At 43.0% G+C, this 18,211-nt stretch overlaps 1 protein-coding gene across 1 annotated transcript in view; it reads left to right on the forward strand.

The window, feature by feature from the left end:
• Nucleotides 1–18,211, forward strand: part of PLA1A (phospholipase A1 member A) — a 35,525-nt gene continuing 17,314 nt past the window's right edge. The window contains exons 1-7 of the mRNA XM_016199899.2: nucleotides 1–470; nucleotides 8,263–8,464; nucleotides 10,164–10,341; nucleotides 10,801–10,909; nucleotides 12,407–12,508; nucleotides 15,161–15,250; nucleotides 16,956–17,123. Coding sequence (XP_016055385.1) covers nucleotides 395–470; nucleotides 8,263–8,464; nucleotides 10,164–10,341; nucleotides 10,801–10,909; nucleotides 12,407–12,508; nucleotides 15,161–15,250; nucleotides 16,956–17,123 — 925 coding nt within the window. The 5' untranslated portion in view covers nucleotides 1–394. The remainder of the gene's footprint in view (nucleotides 471–8,262; nucleotides 8,465–10,163; nucleotides 10,342–10,800; nucleotides 10,910–12,406; nucleotides 12,509–15,160; nucleotides 15,251–16,955; nucleotides 17,124–18,211) is intronic.

Here is an 18,211-nt window from a genome sequence, read left to right on the forward strand (position 1 = left end):
GTACAATGAGGGTTTTGTAATCACCAAAAGATGAAAGACTTCTGCTTTGGTTTTTACTAACATTTTATAATGGGAAGTGGGAGAGGTGCAGGAAATAGTTTTCTGATGATGTTTGGCTCCAAGAGGAAGGACAATGTGTTTCAATGTCTCCAGGGTTAAAGAAAAGAAAAGAAAATGAAAAGAGTATTTATTTTCATTGAGAAGAAGAAACCAAGAAACTGTGGAAGCTGAACAATTAGGGAAAGTTTTTTTTTTCTTTTACAGGTCATGGGGCTAGTTAACCATTAGTGAGACCCACGTGGGTGCTGGGTGTTGAAAACTGTGAGTGGCTGGGTTATGTGATGTCTTTGGCATTGGGGCCGGCTTTACCCCAGCTCTGAGACTGGACTCAGCCATGTGCCCTGGCCTCTGGCAGAGACGTTTCTTCTGGTCATGGGGGCTCCTTTTGTGGTTCAGCGTTGGAATTGCAGGTAAATCGGGGGCTCGGGCCTTGGGTGGAATGATTCTGTTTCTCAGGCCATTATGTATGCAGTGCTAACCTTTGGAAGGCCCCCTAAAAGCCCTGTCTCCTGAGATGAATTTACAAGGGGGAGAAAAAGCCCAACAATCATAGTGGTAATGATGTCATCAGGGCACTTTCTCAAGTCAGAAAAATTGAACTTCCCTGGTTGTTCCACTCATTTTTCCCTTTCAAACTCTCATTACTCCTTTTTACCTTGCACAAGCCAGGATGACTCTAAGAAAATAAAATTTGATTAATTCCAAAATATGATTCATTTTCACCCCATAGATATTCACCAGTCCAAGATATAAATTTTCCAAATTAACGATTTTGTCACTGAGCTTGTGAGACGTCCTTTTTAATATTGCTGACCCAACTCAAATTCAGGTTTATCATCCCTCCGAGCAGGACACTGATAACTAGCCCCTGCCAACTGTGGGTGCCCGTTAAGAAAACTTCCCACACATGCCATTTGCATTCTACCTTTCCCGTTAAAAACCCCACCCACCGCTTCCTTAATATAGCAAACTGAAACCCTCCTGTGGCACTGAAATTCTCTGACTGGTGAAGATCCTTGCTTGCCCCCAGCAGCGGCATCACCCTTATAGAAAGTGCTCCTCCTCCTGGGCCCAACAGCAGACTGCTTTTCTGCCATGTCTACAAGACACTGAAATCTCATATCCCAGCTTTAGAGTGTGGCATTTCCTCTGCCTAGAGTTTCTCATACTGTCTTTTCGTTCATTTCAGCTCTTCCTAACTTCCAAGAGGGCTTTCAGGATTCCTATCTCCCTTGCCAAACTGCATTCCTCTACTCAGCACTCCATCCCTGCTCCAAAGTTCAGCTTGCATGAGTATATTTACTATCTACATTAATGGGCTGCTTTTAAAAGGTGCTGCCTAGCTTCATGTGTCATTTATTTGTGTGTGTATAAAATGACTTCCATATATATATAGAAATATATATATATTTTATATAGAAATAGAGAGATAAATATATAAACAAATATATATAAATAAGTATATATATTTATTTTTATTTTTGTACCTATTTATATTTATTATTTTGCATATATGTTAATAAAGGAAATTTATCTATCATTTTCTTTCTTATATTTCCCTTATCTGGTGTTGATACTAAGGTTATTATAACCTCATAAAATAAGTTTCTATTGTCTGAAATAGTTTATATAAGATAAAGATTATCTGTACTTCACAAGCGTGGAGTTCTCAATGAAACCATCTGGCGCTAGTGTATTTTAGGACCAGAGAAGACTCTTGATTACCAATTCAATTTTTTGATGCTAGTAGGTTTATTTGGGTTTTCTATTTTTTCTTAAGTCAGTTTCAGTAAGTTATATTTTTCTAGAAAATTACCCATTTTTTTTTAGTTTTTCAATGCATTTGTCTGGGAATTTTTAAAGAATATCTTTTTATCATGAATGTTCTACAGTTTATACTATAATCTGCCTAGTATAGATTTACTTATTTATTGTATCTTGCTCATTACCGCGTGTATCATTTTTTATTAGTGAACTCATTCTTAGCAATTATCTTTCCAAAATACTGCTGCTTCTCCCATTCTCTTCCTTTAGAGAACAACTACTAGATAAATGATATTGGAGCCTCATTTATCATTAAAAGCCTATACTTTTAAAATATATATCTTTTTAATCTTCACCCAAGAATATGGTTATTTTTTAATTGATTTGAAAAAGAGGAAGGAAGAGGGAGGGAGAGAGAGAGAGAGAGAGAGACATTGATGTGAGAGAGAAACATTGATTGGTTACCTCCCATACACACCTGATCCGGGATTGAACCCAAAACCTAGGTATGCCCTGATCAGGAATCGAACCCGCACCACAACCCTTTGGTGTACAGGATGATGCTCCAACCAACTGAGCCACCTGGCCCGGGCTATTGTCTGTACTTTTTAACTGCACTTTTATACTTTAAAAGTTTTTTATTTCTGTACTAGACATTGTAGGATTTATTTCTTTTTTCAATAACTTTCTTTTTCATTTCCAATTTTCTGTTTAACTTTTTCTTATAAATCTTACTATATTATTTATGCTTGTTTTTATTTCATAATTTCTTACACTCTGTCTTTATTTTTATCCTTGCATATTCTCAGCATACTTATTTTAAAGTCTATGTCAAAGGTTTTTAAAATTTTATTTCACTTGGAATGAATTCATGATCCACTTATTTGTTTTATTGACTGTCTTTGTAAACATTTGAATTCTTTATATATATATATGTTTGTAGGCTATTTAAAATAAGCTTTTTACTAAAGTACAACACATGTACAGAAGAGTACACAGATTATTAACACACAGATTAATGAATTTTCAGAGTGAATTCACCTATGTAACCATCATCTGGAAGATCAACAAATTAAACATTAACAGCATCCTCAGGCCCATTCTCTGTATCCCCTCTTAGTCACTACCACCCCAAAGGTAACTATTATCTTGACTTCTAATACAATAACTTAGTTACATTTTCATTTTCAACGAAAAATTTGGTTTTGGCCACTTTCTGCCTCTATCTTTCTATCTCCCCCCTCACCCTATCTTCAAAGTCTCTCCTCCAGTCAGGTCAGTGTCTCAGCTCCTGTTAACGGGGCCTTATCTTTCCATCCTGCCTCCCTAAATAAAGCGATAGCTCCAGGAAAAAAGTTGATAGCTATTTTTTGTTTGTATTGATTTTTTGTTGTTGTTTAATTTTGGTTTTAGCTTCCTTTCCTGAGGTAGGGAGCCCCTCTCCACCGCTGGCTACCACAGGTGGGCCTGCTGCTGGTCTCCACACCTGACACGGAGCACTCTGGGACCTCACAGGGCTGAATTCTTACAACCACTGCCTTCTCCCAGACCTGGAACCCAGCACCATTTTGCATTTCTGTTCTTGTTCTTGTATGGAGATACTATTTTTATGTTTGAGATTGTCTAAGACAGTTTTTTCTCTTTTGATATTCACCTGTCATTACTCTTTGGTTAGAGCGCTGGTTGGGGGGAGGGGGTACATGAGCATGAGTCGCTGTGCCACGTGCCATACTCCTAAATGATCAACAGTTTTATCATCTGCAAACACTGGCAATTCTGCCCCCCCCCCTTTTCTTTATAAATTTAATTTTTTCTTCTTTTTAAACTTTATAAATTTATCCCATTTAATCCTCTTGTTTCATTGGTTGGGACTAGGACTTCCAGTACAATATTTAATAGAAGCAGTGACAGCAAAATTCTCATTTGTTCCCAGTTCTCAATGGAATGCTTCTAAGGTTTCACCAATAAGTATCATCATTGCTATAGGCTTTTGCTAGATCTTTTCTTAGGTTAAGCACTGTTGGGTGCTGAATTTTATTCTTCTCCCCTTACATCTACTGAGATGAACATGTTTTTTTCCCTTTCATTTGTTTATACATGAATTACATTAATACATTTTCTAATGTTAAATCATCTTTCCACTCCTTGGATGTAAGTCCTTCTTGGCCAGGATGTGTTTTTGTTCTGCTATCCTTGATGGATTTAGATTTGCTGTTATTTTATCTAGGGCTTTTATGTCTGTGTTTAATAGTGAAATTGGCCTTTAGTTTCCCTTTCTCCTTCTGTCTTTGTCTAGTTGTGATATTTTGGTTGTTTTTATAGAATGAGTTTGGATTCTTCCTCCCACTTTCTATTTTCTGGAACTGTGTATAAAACAGGAATGGAAGGATTGGGAGAATGTCTCTATAAAACTGTCTTGCCTGGTGGGGCTTTTTGATGAATAGATTTAAAATGACTGTTTAAATTCCTTTATGTTACAGTTCTACATTTGACTTTGATTTTTTTCTTTCTTGACTAAGTTTCAGCAAGCTATATTTTTAGAGAACATTATACTTTTCCTAGAAAAACATCTGTATTTTAAACTTTTGGGTGGGTATATAAACATACTCCTTTATGGTTTAAAGAATCTACTGTATTTATATCCCCCTTTCCCCCCCTATGCTGTTTACTTGTGGCTTTCCTTTTTTTTTCTTACCCTGTCTTATCAAAAGTACATCTAGTTTATTATTCTTTTCAAAGAACTAGCTCTTGGTGTTTATTGTGTGTGGCAGGTACTATTTATTCTAGGCAGTAGGGTGGACAAAATGGGTAAAAATTTCTGCCTTCTCTGAAAGAATATTCTAATATGGGGAAATCAATATACAAAAACTTTAATAACAAACTAACACATTTTATAGTGTATTGGAAGGTAATGACTGCAATAGAAAGAAATAGACCAAGGTAAGAAAAATTGAGATAACTGGGGTGAGGAGTATAGGCAGGTTGCAATTTAAGTTGGATGGTTAGAAGAGAGAAGATGACATTTGACAAGCAATAACTTGAAGGAGGAAAAGAATTAGGCACGTGGATGTCTGGGGAGAGACGCTGTCTGGAGAGCAGCCAAGTGCAAAGGCCTAAAGTGGGAACCTGTCCAGAGGGAAGAAGAGCTAAGAGGACACAGAGGAAGCAACCATTAGATTAGCAAAAGGGTCCTGGAGGAGATGGTTTAGACCATTTAGGGCTTTAGTCCTTTATTAGAACTTGGGATTTTATTCTAAATGAAATGACTTGGAGGTTTTTGCACAGAGATATATAATTTGACTTACTTTTTAGGCTACTGTGTTGCAAATAGACTGAAGGGAGCCAAGGTGAAAAGCAGGAAAAGCAATTGTAGGCCATGGAGATAACAGCATATGGTAGTCTCTTCTTTACCCATGGTTTCACCTTCCGCGGTTTCAGTTACCTGCCATCAACCACTATCAGAAAATATTAAATGGAGAATTCCATAAATAAGTAACAGACGTTTTTTGTTTTTTGTTTTTTAAATATATCTTTATTGATTTCAGAGAGAGGAAAGGAGAGGGATAGAGAGATAGAAACATCAATGAGGAGAGAGTCATTGATCGGCTGCAGCCCGCAACCTGGGCATGTGCCCTGACCGGGAATCGAACCCTGTCACCTGGATCCTAGGTCGATGCTCAACCACTGACCCACACCCGGCCGGGCTCACATAACTTTTATTACAGTATATTGCCATAATTGTTCTATTTTATTATTAGTTATTGTTGTTAGTCTCTTACTATGCCTAATTTATAAGTTAAACTTTATCATAGGAATGTATACATAAGAAAAACATAGTATATAGTGGGTTTGGTACAGTTTGCAGTTTTAGGCATACACAGGGGATCTTGGAAGGAATCCCCCAGGGATAAGGGGGGACTTCTGTAGGTAGTGAGAATGGTCTAGTTCTGAGTATCTTGTCCTGAGGGGAGAGCCATTTGTAGGTGTGGTGTGAAGGGAAAGAGTCAAAGATGTCTCCAGAAAGTTTGGCCTGAGCAACTGTGTTGCTAACAATGTTATTTATATTTCAATGTTTTCTTTAATTCCAACTATATCCTTTATAGTTCTTTCCCTATATTTTATTTGGAGTTGTTGCATTGTTTTTCTTCAACTTTCTGAGTTACAACATTAATTTACCTAATCTATGTATTTCCCTTCATTCTCGTAGTATTTGCATTTGAGATTAAGCTTATCTCCCAATGCAGTTTTAGTTACTTTACTCAAGTTTTTGTATGCATTGGTTTTACTGTCATTTACTTTTTAATATTCTCTAGTCTCCATTGTGATTATTCTTTAACCCAAAAGGGGTTTTAAAATCTCCAACTGTATTTTAAAATAATTCAATTACATTTTATTTAGATAATGTCTGAATCATATCGATTCTTCGTTGTTTGTGGGCCTTGCTTTGTGACATACGAAACTCATTTAAAGGGACTGTCAATTCTCTGGTGGAAGAAGTTTTTCCTATATGACCAACAGAGAAAATTTACTCATTTATGTGGTTCAAGTCTTATGCTCAAGCAGAGTCCTTTCACTTTTTCGTTCCAAAGCCAGAGGCTGGGGAAGGCAGACGTAGCCGTGCCAGGCATCTCTCTCGTGTGCTGCGGGAGCTCAGGTTGAAGGCTGAGGAGCAGGGGGGCTTCGTGCCAGGGTGTCCAGGAAGAGACATGCACGAGGGCTGGGGGGCCAGGTCTGGGGCTCAGATGCAGAGGTGGTGAAACCCCTGGTGTGCCTTAGTACTCTCTGAGGGTGTGGTTCCCACAGCCCGCTCATGGTACCACACCTCACTGCACCCAGATCCATGTGCTTCTCGGATACGTGCTCTCCAGTTACCTCTGAAGGCAGCTAACCACTCCAGAAAACTAAAATTGCTGTCTTCTTCATGAAGGGAGCTGCACAAACCAAAGTCTGTAGTCTGGACCTCTCTAATTCTGCAGATGGCTCTGTCCCGTGGCATAATGCGAGGTAGCCGCTGACAGCACCATGACGAGGGCCGGTGGCCTGGGTCAGCGTGTGCCTGCTGCTGCTGGTCTCTCCCTGCAAGCCACGCTGGGAGCCGGGTGCCACACCTCTTCGCCACAGAAGCAAATATGGGGAGGGATGTTGGCTTTTGAAGATGGGCCAGATGTTCAGCTGCCAGGAAAATAAAACGTTTCATGCAACCATTTTCAGTTCAGTATTTGAAAAGGCCTTTCAATGACCTTGACCATAACATATCCCATTTCAATGTATCTGTTGTGAGGTGCTGTGGAGTAGGTACAGCTTGTGAAGGTTCCTTTCTGACATCTGGCTGAGGCTAAGCAGCCATGCTGGGCACCGGAGGCTCCGGATTGCTCAGAAGGATGAGAAGCGATGAGGCTGGACTGGGGTGTAGAGACCAGAGTGAACCTCGTCCCAGTGCAACTGCTTATTTTGTTGCTCAGGGTTTTTTGTTTAGTTTTTATAAATCTGTGTTACTTTGCTAGAGTTGCCATAAGAAAATGCCATAGACTGGACAGCCTAAACAACAGAAGCTTATTGTCACACTGTTCTGGAGGTTAGAAGTCTGAGATCAAGGTGGCAGCAGGGCTGGTTCCTTCTGGGGGCTGTGAGAGAAGGATCTCTCTCCTTGGCTTGTCTATGACCATCTGCTTCATGTGTCTTCTCATCTTTCTTTTGTGTTTGTGTCCATATTTCCTCTTCTTGTAAGAATGCCAGTCATATTGGATTAGGGCCCACTCTAATCACCTTTTTTTTTTTTTAACATGTTTTTATTGATTTAAGAGAGAAAGGGAGAAAGAGACAGAGAGACAGAAACATCGATGGGAGAGGAACAGCGATTGGCTGCCTCCTGCGCACCCCTTACAAAGGACCGAGGCCAAAACCCTGGCATGTTCCCTGACCAGGAATCGAACCAGTGACTTTTTGGTGCATGGCTTGACCCTCAATCCACTGAGCCACACCAGCTGAGCTCTATGGCCTCTTTTTAATGTACTTACTTTTGTAAAGACCTACCTCCAAATACAGTCGTATTCCGAGGTGCTGGAGGTTAGGACTCCAGCATACGGGTTTATAGGGAAACTCAGTTTAGTCTGTAGCAGTACCCATTTCGCCATGGCCTTTCATCTTCTGTGGCTGAGCCACCTTCATACTCATCTCTGGCATTTTGTCTTTAGACGCGAAAAATATTCACAGACCCTGTTTTCAGAAATAATGCAGCTTTTCATAAATGAGTCTGCTTATATACAGAAATGTATATATATTATATAATTTATATGTAATCTAATATATATTTATATGAATGTATATATACATTGAGCTGACTTATAAGGCCTGCAAGTTCCTCTTTCTTTCTTCCTTCTAAGAACCGACGACCTCACCTTGGGACCGTTCTTGTCTTGTTTTCCTTGTTTCCTCCAGGAGATACACCTCCTACCCAACAGCCGAAGTGCAAGGGCTTCCAGAATGCCAACCTCCTCCGTGGCACCAGTCTCAAAGTCCAGTTCCTCCTCTTCACCCCCTCGGACCCTAGCTGCGGGAAGCTAGTGGAAGAAAGTAGTGACCTTCAAAACTCTGGGTTCAATGTCACTCTGGGAACCAAACTAATTATCCATGGATTCAGGTGGGAGCTAATGGATCAGTAGGGTTGCCCGCGCTAAGAACTAGAAAGGGACCGTAGGAAGCTGGTGGGGCGTAAGAGGAGGCATGAATTTACTGACTGTCCCATGGCCCATCCCTCACCTCCTGCTGTCTGTAAAGGCGTCTCAGATCATGAAGGCACATCATGTTGCTGGTTCTTGTTGGTCACGCATGTTACTCCTCCCTCAGGCCTTGTCTACACACTCTCAGACAATAAATGTGTGTGATCTCGGACAAACTGGTCCGGCACAGGGAGCCTTGGTTTCCATGATGGAACAGCAGGGAGGTTGTAGAGATGATCTCGGTGGTCCATTCCTGCCTGAAGTGTGGTTGCATGATTCGCCTCAGCCAGTGAAGTCACAGGCTTTGCATAGTCACTTGGGGGTGACAGCCTGGTGTGGGCTTTTTTCAATCCAGAATTTTATTTTATTTCATCACTTCTTCCCTGGATTTATGACCTAAGAAAGTTGCACTTCTGGGTGCTACTTCTGTCATACCCAGAGGCTAGCATTTCTCAGGAGCTGGACACTTCTCTTCTTCAATTTCTTTGATGTCCTACAGTCTAAATTTTGTTGTGCTATATAGTCCCTGGGTCTTAATTTAATTCCCATTCTTCCTTTCAGTATCTTCTCTCCAAAGCCCACTGGCAAGTCAAGAAACAGGTTGCTGGGGGCAGAGAGGGAGAGAGTGCGGTGAAATAGCACTATTGAGCAGCTAGGGTTGGGGGCACCCGGTGAAGGAGTGGACACAGAGGCACTGTACAAAGGATCACCATTTCCCCAGCTCTGGGTTCTCTCTGCTGCTCAAACCCCTAGACCCTAGGGACCCAGCCACACCCTTCCTTAAATGTCCATCCCTCCTCACTTTTGTGCCAAAGTCTCTCCCCTAGCAAATCTTACATTTAGCCACTATCCAAGGCTGAGTACACGTGTGCCCTCAACCCAGGGATAGCTAATAGAGCTGGAAAGCTCACCAGGCTGTCCCCTTGAGCAGGCTCTGATTGTTCCAGTACTGTGGGCCATTGAGAAAATTTCTTTCCTGATTCCAATCGCTTGGGAAGAAAGCTTTCTGAAATTTTAAGAAATTATTCTCTTTTCTTCTAGAAAAGTGCTACTATACTGTAAGTTCCAGAGTGACAGGCACTATATTTTACTTTTTAAATTTCTTGCAAAGCACATAGCATACTGCCTGGCTTCTTTGTTGAAGGAATAAATGAACAGATAAATAAAAACATCCTCGAGAAGAGGTCTATATTCTAGAATGAGAATTAAGATGGCAAATCTTAACTCTAATGTGCAAAGCTTTTCTTTCCCATGAGTTACACAGACAGGACCAGTGTGTATGGTTTGTGTAATTTATGCCTCACACAAAGGGCTGGGGGCTGGTGGGGCTGAAATGGAGCCTGAGTTCTGAGCCCTAGCACAGAGCCCCATCTACCCGAACAAGAGGCACCCTGATAATTCACACAAAGGCTCCATATGTGCAGACAGAAGCCCTGGACACTTTGGGACCGTGTCCTCCCTGTGTTCAAAGTGCTGTGATTTACTGCCCATGTGTCCCCCTTCCCTAGTTTTGACTTTTTTTTCTGGGTTTATTTTGTTAACAGAGGCTTCCATGACAATTGTGCAGTTTCCATCAATTAGGCAGATAATTTTCCTATCCTTTCTTGGCTCCGTGACTAGGGTTTTAGGAACAAAGCCTTCCTGGGTTGAGAAGCTCATCGCTGCCCTTCTGAGGGCAGCAGACGCTAACGTGATTGCCGTGGATTGGGTGTACGGCTCCACAGCCATCTACTCCTCAGCCGTGGAAAATGTGGTCGAGCTGGCACTGCATATCTCCCGTTTCCTCAGTGAGCTCCTGGTAGGTGCCCAAGAGCCTGGGGGTTTTGGCTGCTTATGGAGGGGAGAGGGGTTAGAAGGAGAGAGCACCGCACTAGGAAGAGCTTTAGGGTGGCAGCAGAGCCACCCAGCCTCCTCCTCTCCTCCTGTCCTCCTCTGTGGATTGGGCCCCTGCATGTCAGGGAGGAAGAGCCAGTGGCCAGTGGCCAGTGGCCAGCTTTAGGCATCTCTCAGAGAGAGTGGCTGTGGGGACCAAAGGGAAAGTGGGGGGATTGCCAAGGTGGGGGGCCTAGCAAGAGGGCAAGGGCTTACTGGGATGAGAATTCTGCCCTCCCCAAACCCTTCACCCCCCGACCTAAGCATGAGTGGCACGTGTCCGGCCCAGAGCCCTCTGCTGCTAAAGCCTCAGGGAAAAGTGTGACCCTGCAAGGCCAGGAGCTGCTGGGACCCAAATGCAATCCACTCTAAACATCTGTTGCAGTTGCTGGGTGTGTCGAAGTCCTCCATCCACATCATTGGTGTGAGCCTGGGGGCCCACGTTGGGGGCATGGTGGGACATTTCTACAAAGGCCAGTTGGGATGGATCACAGGTAACATTCTTCCCCACCCACCCTTCCAGGTTTAGAGAAAAATAGAGAGAACGCCTTGGAGATGCCTTTGCTGAGGCGCGCAGAGGGGAGCGTCGAACTTTTTGGTGTTGTGATCAAGTCATCTATGGCTACTGCAATTTGTTTATTATGGCCCTTTTGCATAAAATAGTATTGTGTTATTGCATGAGCTCTAATGGCAGTGTCAGAAGCCATGAAGTTCTTTCTAAGCCTCAGTTTCTACATCTGTAGTGTAAAAAAAAACAAAACAAATGGAGCCACTTTAAAATGGAGTCAGAACTGTCATCCCAGAAGAACTGCCTTGTACATCTTATGCCTAAAAGCTATGAAATGTTAAAATAGGGCAAAATAACCTTTGGACCGGGCCTAAAGTGACATTCTGTCCCAAAGACCTGTTTGCAAGGATAGTAGGAAAGCAGATATTACAACTGCCAGGCTGATGACTACCAGCCTGAAAATTAAAAATACTGTTTAGAATTGGTGCCACGACGTTAGCTTATCTGCATCAATAGAAGTGCCTTCCTTTCATTGATGTAATGGTTCCCCTTCCCTTTCTCATAAATGTCCCTTCCCTCCTAAATGGAACATTATTTAGGTTTCTGACTGTCAGTGATTCTGAATAGCTATTTTTTTTTTTTTTTTTTAAATCTCAATTAGATGCTTGGTGTTGCTCACTTTGAAAGACCTTTTATTTTTAGGTTAATAGTAAGATGGGTTGTACCAGCTCGTATCTTCTTAGCCCACTGTGGAAATCACCTTTAAATGGTATGCTAAATACTTGCAAAAGTACAGTATGTTTTATGCTTCAGGAGCTACTCTTGATCAGTCAGATTCTAAAGTTGTGTGGCAATTACTGTCCAATGGAATGACTCTCAGTCATGTTCTAAGAGTCCCTCAGAGGAGCCCCAGTGGGAAGAGACCTACTTGCTCAAAGTGATACTCCATTCATTACAAAGTCCTTCCTTCTATGACTTGATTTCCCACTCCCTCATTATGCTTTCTGTGATCTTCCAGATAAGCTACTTGCATTTTGAATCCTTACCTCAGGGTCTACTCTTTGGGAGAGAGAGGGCAAGGGGTCCCAACTAAGATGTGGGATAGTAATATTTCCTTCATTGTATTCTTGCGAGGACTAGAGTGTGTAAAACTGCCCAGCACATGGCCTGGCACATAGTAACTGCTCAAAAAAGTATAGCTATTGTTATTACTCCATGAGGATTAATATCACTCACATGAACCCTTACCAAATGGTTGGTATTATCAAGCTCACTGTAGAACCAGAGAACCTGGGCCACTGGGAGATTGGAGACAGTAGAGCAGGAGTTCCTGGGTATGGGGGTTCTGAGTCCGTTCTCTACCCTTGGGTCCTTGCTGAGGGACTCTGAACCGAAAGGGCTGCGAAGGTAGTTGTGTGGTGGATCTGGGAGGGTTCCTGTGGCTGAAAAGAAAGGGGGCCTTGACATCCGTCTGTCCTTGCAGGCCTGGACCCTGCTGGACCAGAGTACACCAGAGCCAGCCTGGAGGATCGCCTGGACCCTGGAGACGCCCTCTTCGTGGAAGCCATCCACACAGACACCGACAGTGAGATGGGACAACCTTCCTGGAGTGGGGGAATGAGCCTAGGGCAGGGTCTAAGGGACTGCCATGTCACTGTGTGGCCCTGGGCAGACTTCCTCCCCCCCAGCCTCTGTTGCACAGTGAGGCCTTCCCCAACATCCTGCAGCTCTGTCATATTTTTAGCACTAAGATGAATGGTTCTATTTTTAGCAGCAGCAGGCTGGAGATTTCTCATTTGTGGACCAGTCTCACTCTCTGATTCAACGCTAACCCAGTGCTGAGGCAGTGCCAGGGTGGGCCCTGCTGCCTGGCTGACATACGGGAAAGCTGTGCTGCTTTTTCAGGGGCGCTGTGCCTGGCCTCGGGGAAATGAGACGTTCTACTCCAGGGGCAGATTCTCAGTCCCCTCAGGGATGAGCTCAGTTCTCCAGTCCAGTGAAGATTGAAAATTCCCCTCTCCAGTAGTGACAGGCCCAGGAAAGACCCCCGACTCCGAATCTACTCTGACCAAATTAAGCTCTTCAGGAGAGGGGGTGGACATTCCTCCTCATTTTGACCCCCTCTCAAGTGTCCATTAGTATGCGACAGGCCCTGTGCTCAGTGTGGTGGGTAAGGGAAGAAATAGCATGTGTCTCTACTAAAAGTGTGTGCAGTTCAAGTGAGAGGTGTCCACATCTCATTCCCTTTGCTCAGAAGCCTTCTTTTAGCATCTAAGACTCACAGATTGATGATTCTAGAAGAAACCCATGCAATCATATGGCTCAAACCTCTCCTCCCTTCACCTCACAGATAGAAAACCAAAGCCCATAGGCCTGTGCCTACCTGCTGATTAGCCTCCTTTGTCCCTAAATTTGCTAAATAGGTAATGTATTAGGTCCTTATTTATCTAAGCGAGGCCTCTCGGTGCCCTTCAAAGTTGGAGCCTCTTCTTAACGTGACCAAAGGAAAATTGAACCACATCACATCAGTCTTTATTGAGCCATGTAGTGGACACTGAGAGCACTGCAGTGAACAGACATGAGCAAGGCCCCCGCCCACATGGAACTTACAGGCAAACCGCACAAACGTTCATTCATTTATTCCTTCAGTAAGCATTTATTAGGCACTCACATCTGCCAGGCACTGTGCTGGATTGGGTAAATAGCAGAAAAAAGACAGGTAAAGGCCCTCCTCTTGTGGAGCTTATATACAAGTAAACAGGCAAGATTATTGTGGTTATGATAAGGAAGGCTATGAGATAGAGGGTGACTAGGGTAGGACGTCTACTTTAAGTAGAATTATTGAGGAAAGTCTATCCAAAGACATGATATTTGAGGTGAGACTTTGCAAATGTGAATAAGTCAACCCTGAGAAAGCTGGGAGAAGAACAATCTAGGCAGAGAAGACAGCCAGAATGAAAGCCTGGGTGTGGGTGGGAACAGGGTGAGGCACTGAGTGAGGTTGGAGGAGAGGGAGCAGAACCAGTTGGCCATGGCAAGGAGTTTGAATTTTATTATACAATAGTGAGAATAAGGTGGTGATGTAGATATCCTTAAAAGATTACTGTGGCCCTAGCCGGTTTTGCTCAGCAGTTAGAGTGTCGGCCCTCGGGCTGAAGGGTCTCGGTTCGATTCCCGGACAAGGGCACATACCTTGGTTGCAGGCTCAGTCCTGGCCCCAGTCGGGGCATGTGCAGGAGGCAACCAATCAATGTGTCTTTCACATCGATGTGTCTCTCTCTCTATCTCTCCCCCTCCCTTACACTCTCTAAAAAAATCAATGGAAAAAATATCTTCTAGTGAGGATTAACAAAAAATAAAAAAATAAAAGAGTACTGTGGCTGCAATGCAGAGAATGGACTTGCAGAAGGACACTAAGGGAGGCACTGGAGAGGATGTTTGCAGTAAGAAGGGAGAGGTGATGGTGAGAGATGATGGTGGCTTGGGCAAGTGTGGCGGCAGCAGAGACAAAGAGAAATAGAAAGATTCAAAATATATTTTTGAGGTAGAGCTGACTAGATAGGTGATGGGCTAAATGTAGTGAGCGAGAGAAAAAGAGGAATCGAGGATAACTTCTAGGTCATTGCTTAATCCCTGGATGGATGGCAGTAAACAAATGATACACAATCAATTGCTTACAATAATGATAGATGATATGAAGGAGAAAATCAGTGTCTTTGGAAGCTGGATCTGACGCAGTCTGAGGGGTCAGATATAGTCATGGTGATGAACTGAGGTCTACAATCTCTCAAACTCATCTCTTTGTAGCCAGGCCATATTTCTGTTCTGTCAAGAGAGCACAAAAATATGTAGGAGAATGTGGAGATGTGGCCCCAAACATATGTATCTGAACTATTGCTTGAAGCAAAATAGAAACTATTCCACAAGGAAACTTACCAAGCTTATAACATTTACTGATTTATTAAAACTTATGTTAAGGGATATTTTTCTTGTTTTTTATTAGACAAATATGAACATCTTATGAATTTATTCTGTTTCCTTTCAGCAAACCCTCTTTAGGAAACTAAGAACTAGTTCTGCATTCTCACAGCATGTAAGGAGTGAGGTACTCATTCAGCACAGAGAGTGGGTAGGCTTGTAAGGTCATGCCTCAGGCTCTGCTGCCAGTGGACTCTGCTGTGGGACTTGGATAAGATGCCCCTGCATAAGAAGGTAACAGAGTTCTGCTTCTTTTCAGATTGGGGTATTCGGATTCCTGTTGGACATGTGGACTACTTCGTCAACGGAGGTCAAGACCAACCTGGGTGTCCCACCTTCTTTCATGGAGGTTAGAAAGCCACAGACAGTTGGTTCTTGGCTTCCCCAGAGACCAGAATTCCCCAACAACCTTTGTGTTGAGTCAGCTAGTGTGGGCCACAGAATGTCTTCCTTCCAGTGCCCTTTACTATGTGCCATAGTGCCTTACTCAGCACTTATGAATGGATGTCTTTGGAGCCCAGGAATTCTGGAGGAGAAGTGACTAAAACTGAAAGCCTGCACCATCCATACTTTGCCTGCCCTGCTTCTTAGGCCCTGCCATGATACAACATCACTTGAGGCAATAATCTCTGTTTTTCTTGGGCCCTGCTTTGTGGCATAGTTCACACTAGCTACATCCTCTGCAGAGCCTAGTTGTGGCAGAAATAGACCAACATGCCCAAAGCTAGGTAGCCACAGGATCAATTCACTGCATGACCATATCCCCAAACTCACTAAATTTAACAACCCTCCAACACTCTTTTCAAGATAATCTTCTTGAGTATATTCAATAAATATACATTTCTTCTCTTTTAAGTATATTTTTCTGAATGTTCTTTTTGAATATATACATATTCATTGAATATATTCTTAGCATCATTTTAAAAACATTAAGTCAAAAGTTAAGTATTAAGTATTGTTTAGTCTTCCTGTATTCTTCTTATGAATATAACCAAACTTTTATCCTGATTTCTGTTGACTGTCTTTTTAGTCTCTTCCTGTTTTACCAAATTTTTGACATTTTAAGGATTACTTTTGACAATTATATTGAATGACCACTAATCAAATTTACTGATTTTTCCAAAAACATATTCCTTTTAACAACTTATAGGGTTTCCAGCAATTTTGGTCAGATGAGATAGTGCGGTTTTAATGGTTTTTGAAAATATCTGTGGCGTGTAGTTGGCTACTTCTTATTTTTTCTTCATAACACAATTTGAGAAGGGTTTAGTTTGTCCCTCCCAGTTCCCTGTTGCAGCTAGAAGGAGCTTGGCCATAGAGTATCCCAACCATGGGGGAAAAGGAAAATCAACACACAGCTCAGACATGGTTGCTGATTTCAGGGTTGGGAGGGGGGTGTCCCAAGGGGAAGGGAGAGTTTGAAGATGCCAGAACTCTGGAGCTGTGGCTCACTACAGACCTCTTAGCCCCAGACAATTCATCCAATGTGAGTTACCACAAAACTATAAATAATAAACAAAAACAATAACAAGAAAACCAAGTTTTTGTTACATTGGGACATTTGACAGATTGAGCATATCAGTCGGTTGGCCAGGTGAACCCCAGCACATTGGCTTTCAGAAGTTGGCTGTGAACTGTTTGCTGCTGATTCCTTTGACTGTCTCATTGCTGGGTTGGGTTTAATGAGACTAAAAAATTTTTTTGTAAAATATTGGTTTTGTGAGTGATGATGACGAAGGTAAAATGTGCAGACAGATATTCATTTTGAGAAGTGGGGTCGGAATTGCCAGGTCTGTATGCTCTCATGGAAGACTGGGTCTCAAAGTCAACAATTTTCTTCATAGATTACACATAGGTATCTTTGGGAAATTAAAATGAAGAGAAAGAATGCAGTAACCATTTCTATTCATATTCTTTAAATGTGGCTCAGGGAATATCCCATGTACCTACAGCCTGCTGGAATAGAAAATTCAATAGAGTTACAGTAAGTAGCATTCAGGGGTTTCCCTTTGCCTTGAACTGAAACTGTGGTTGTGTTTCTTCCCCCTGTTCAGGCTACAGTTATCTGATCTGTGATCACATGAGGGCTGTGTACCTCTACATCAGCGCCCTGGAGAACCTCTGTCCTTTGATGGCCTTTCCCTGTGCCAGCTACAAGGCCTTCCTTGCCGGACACTGTCTGGATTGTTTTAACCCTTTTCTGCTTTCCTGTCCAAGGATAGGTAAATGCTACCCCTTTGCTTGCTAGTTGTCACTTCTTTGCAAGAAATCTACCCAACTGGGATAAAGAAAATTGAACAGATGAGGTGTTCTGCCTCTTGGAACCTGGAGGATGGCGTTCGGCCCTCTGTGTCCCAGCCCTCACTCTTGATACTGTTGCCTGATGCCATACTTACCCTGCACACACCCTTCACACACATGGCCCATCCTCTGCAGGTCCAGGCTCAGTGCACTCTCTAGAAACATTGCTACAGTCCAGAGCCCCTGACCCCACTTGCAAACTGGATGCTTGGCATAGGTCTTTTTAGCTGGGCCAGCCATTCTTGAACTCTTGATAGTCCCTAAATCAAGGTTGTGGGGAAGTCCCCAAGAATTTAAAGGTATGAGGCTGTGGTGGCCATGTGCCACCTGGAGGGATGCCTAATTGCTGGTTGGCTCAGGCAGGTTCCTGGGTGATCCAGCCCAGTCTGAAGAGAAGGACTCAGGGAAGGCTGAGGGATCTGGTGTCAACTCGCCTGTGAAGATTATTGCTGGGAACATCCTGGGGTTATGGAGGTTGAAGGGCCCCAGGAAAAACTCTGGGAAGTGTAAATGGTTCTTTCCTCCCTCTCTCTCTCCCACTTCCCACCCCTGGCTGCCACTCAGAGCTACAGCAGCCAGTCATCCAGGGTTGAGGAACCTTTTTCCTGCCAAGGGCCATTTGGATATTTATAGCATCATTCACTGGCCATACAAAATGATCAACTTAAAATTAGCTATGAAAAAAGCTCCTAGATTTATTGAATTTTGAGTCCCGCCTGTGGTTGCCTTGGCAGGGCCAGGCCTATATGGCCCGCGGGCCAGATGTTCTCCACCCCTGGTACATGAATGAAAGGGACTTCAGCTTGACAACATGGTAAAGCAAGGCTAGCTTTCCACAATAAAGCAAATCAACATCACTTCCTACCCTGGTATATGTCTTGATTTCCCCCAGATGTGACAGACTGGCAGGTGTAACATCAACTTTACACAGTGTCCAGCCTCATCTTTCATTACACTTTCACTGGCACCAAACACCCTGAGACTGCTCACTACTGTACTCCCGAGAGTA

The sequence above is a fragment of the Miniopterus natalensis genome, chromosome 6, assembly GCF_054644295.1.
Source record: "Miniopterus natalensis isolate mMinNat1 chromosome 6, mMinNat1.hap1, whole genome shotgun sequence".
Classification (NCBI taxonomy): domain Eukaryota; kingdom Metazoa; phylum Chordata; class Mammalia; order Chiroptera; family Miniopteridae; genus Miniopterus; species Miniopterus natalensis.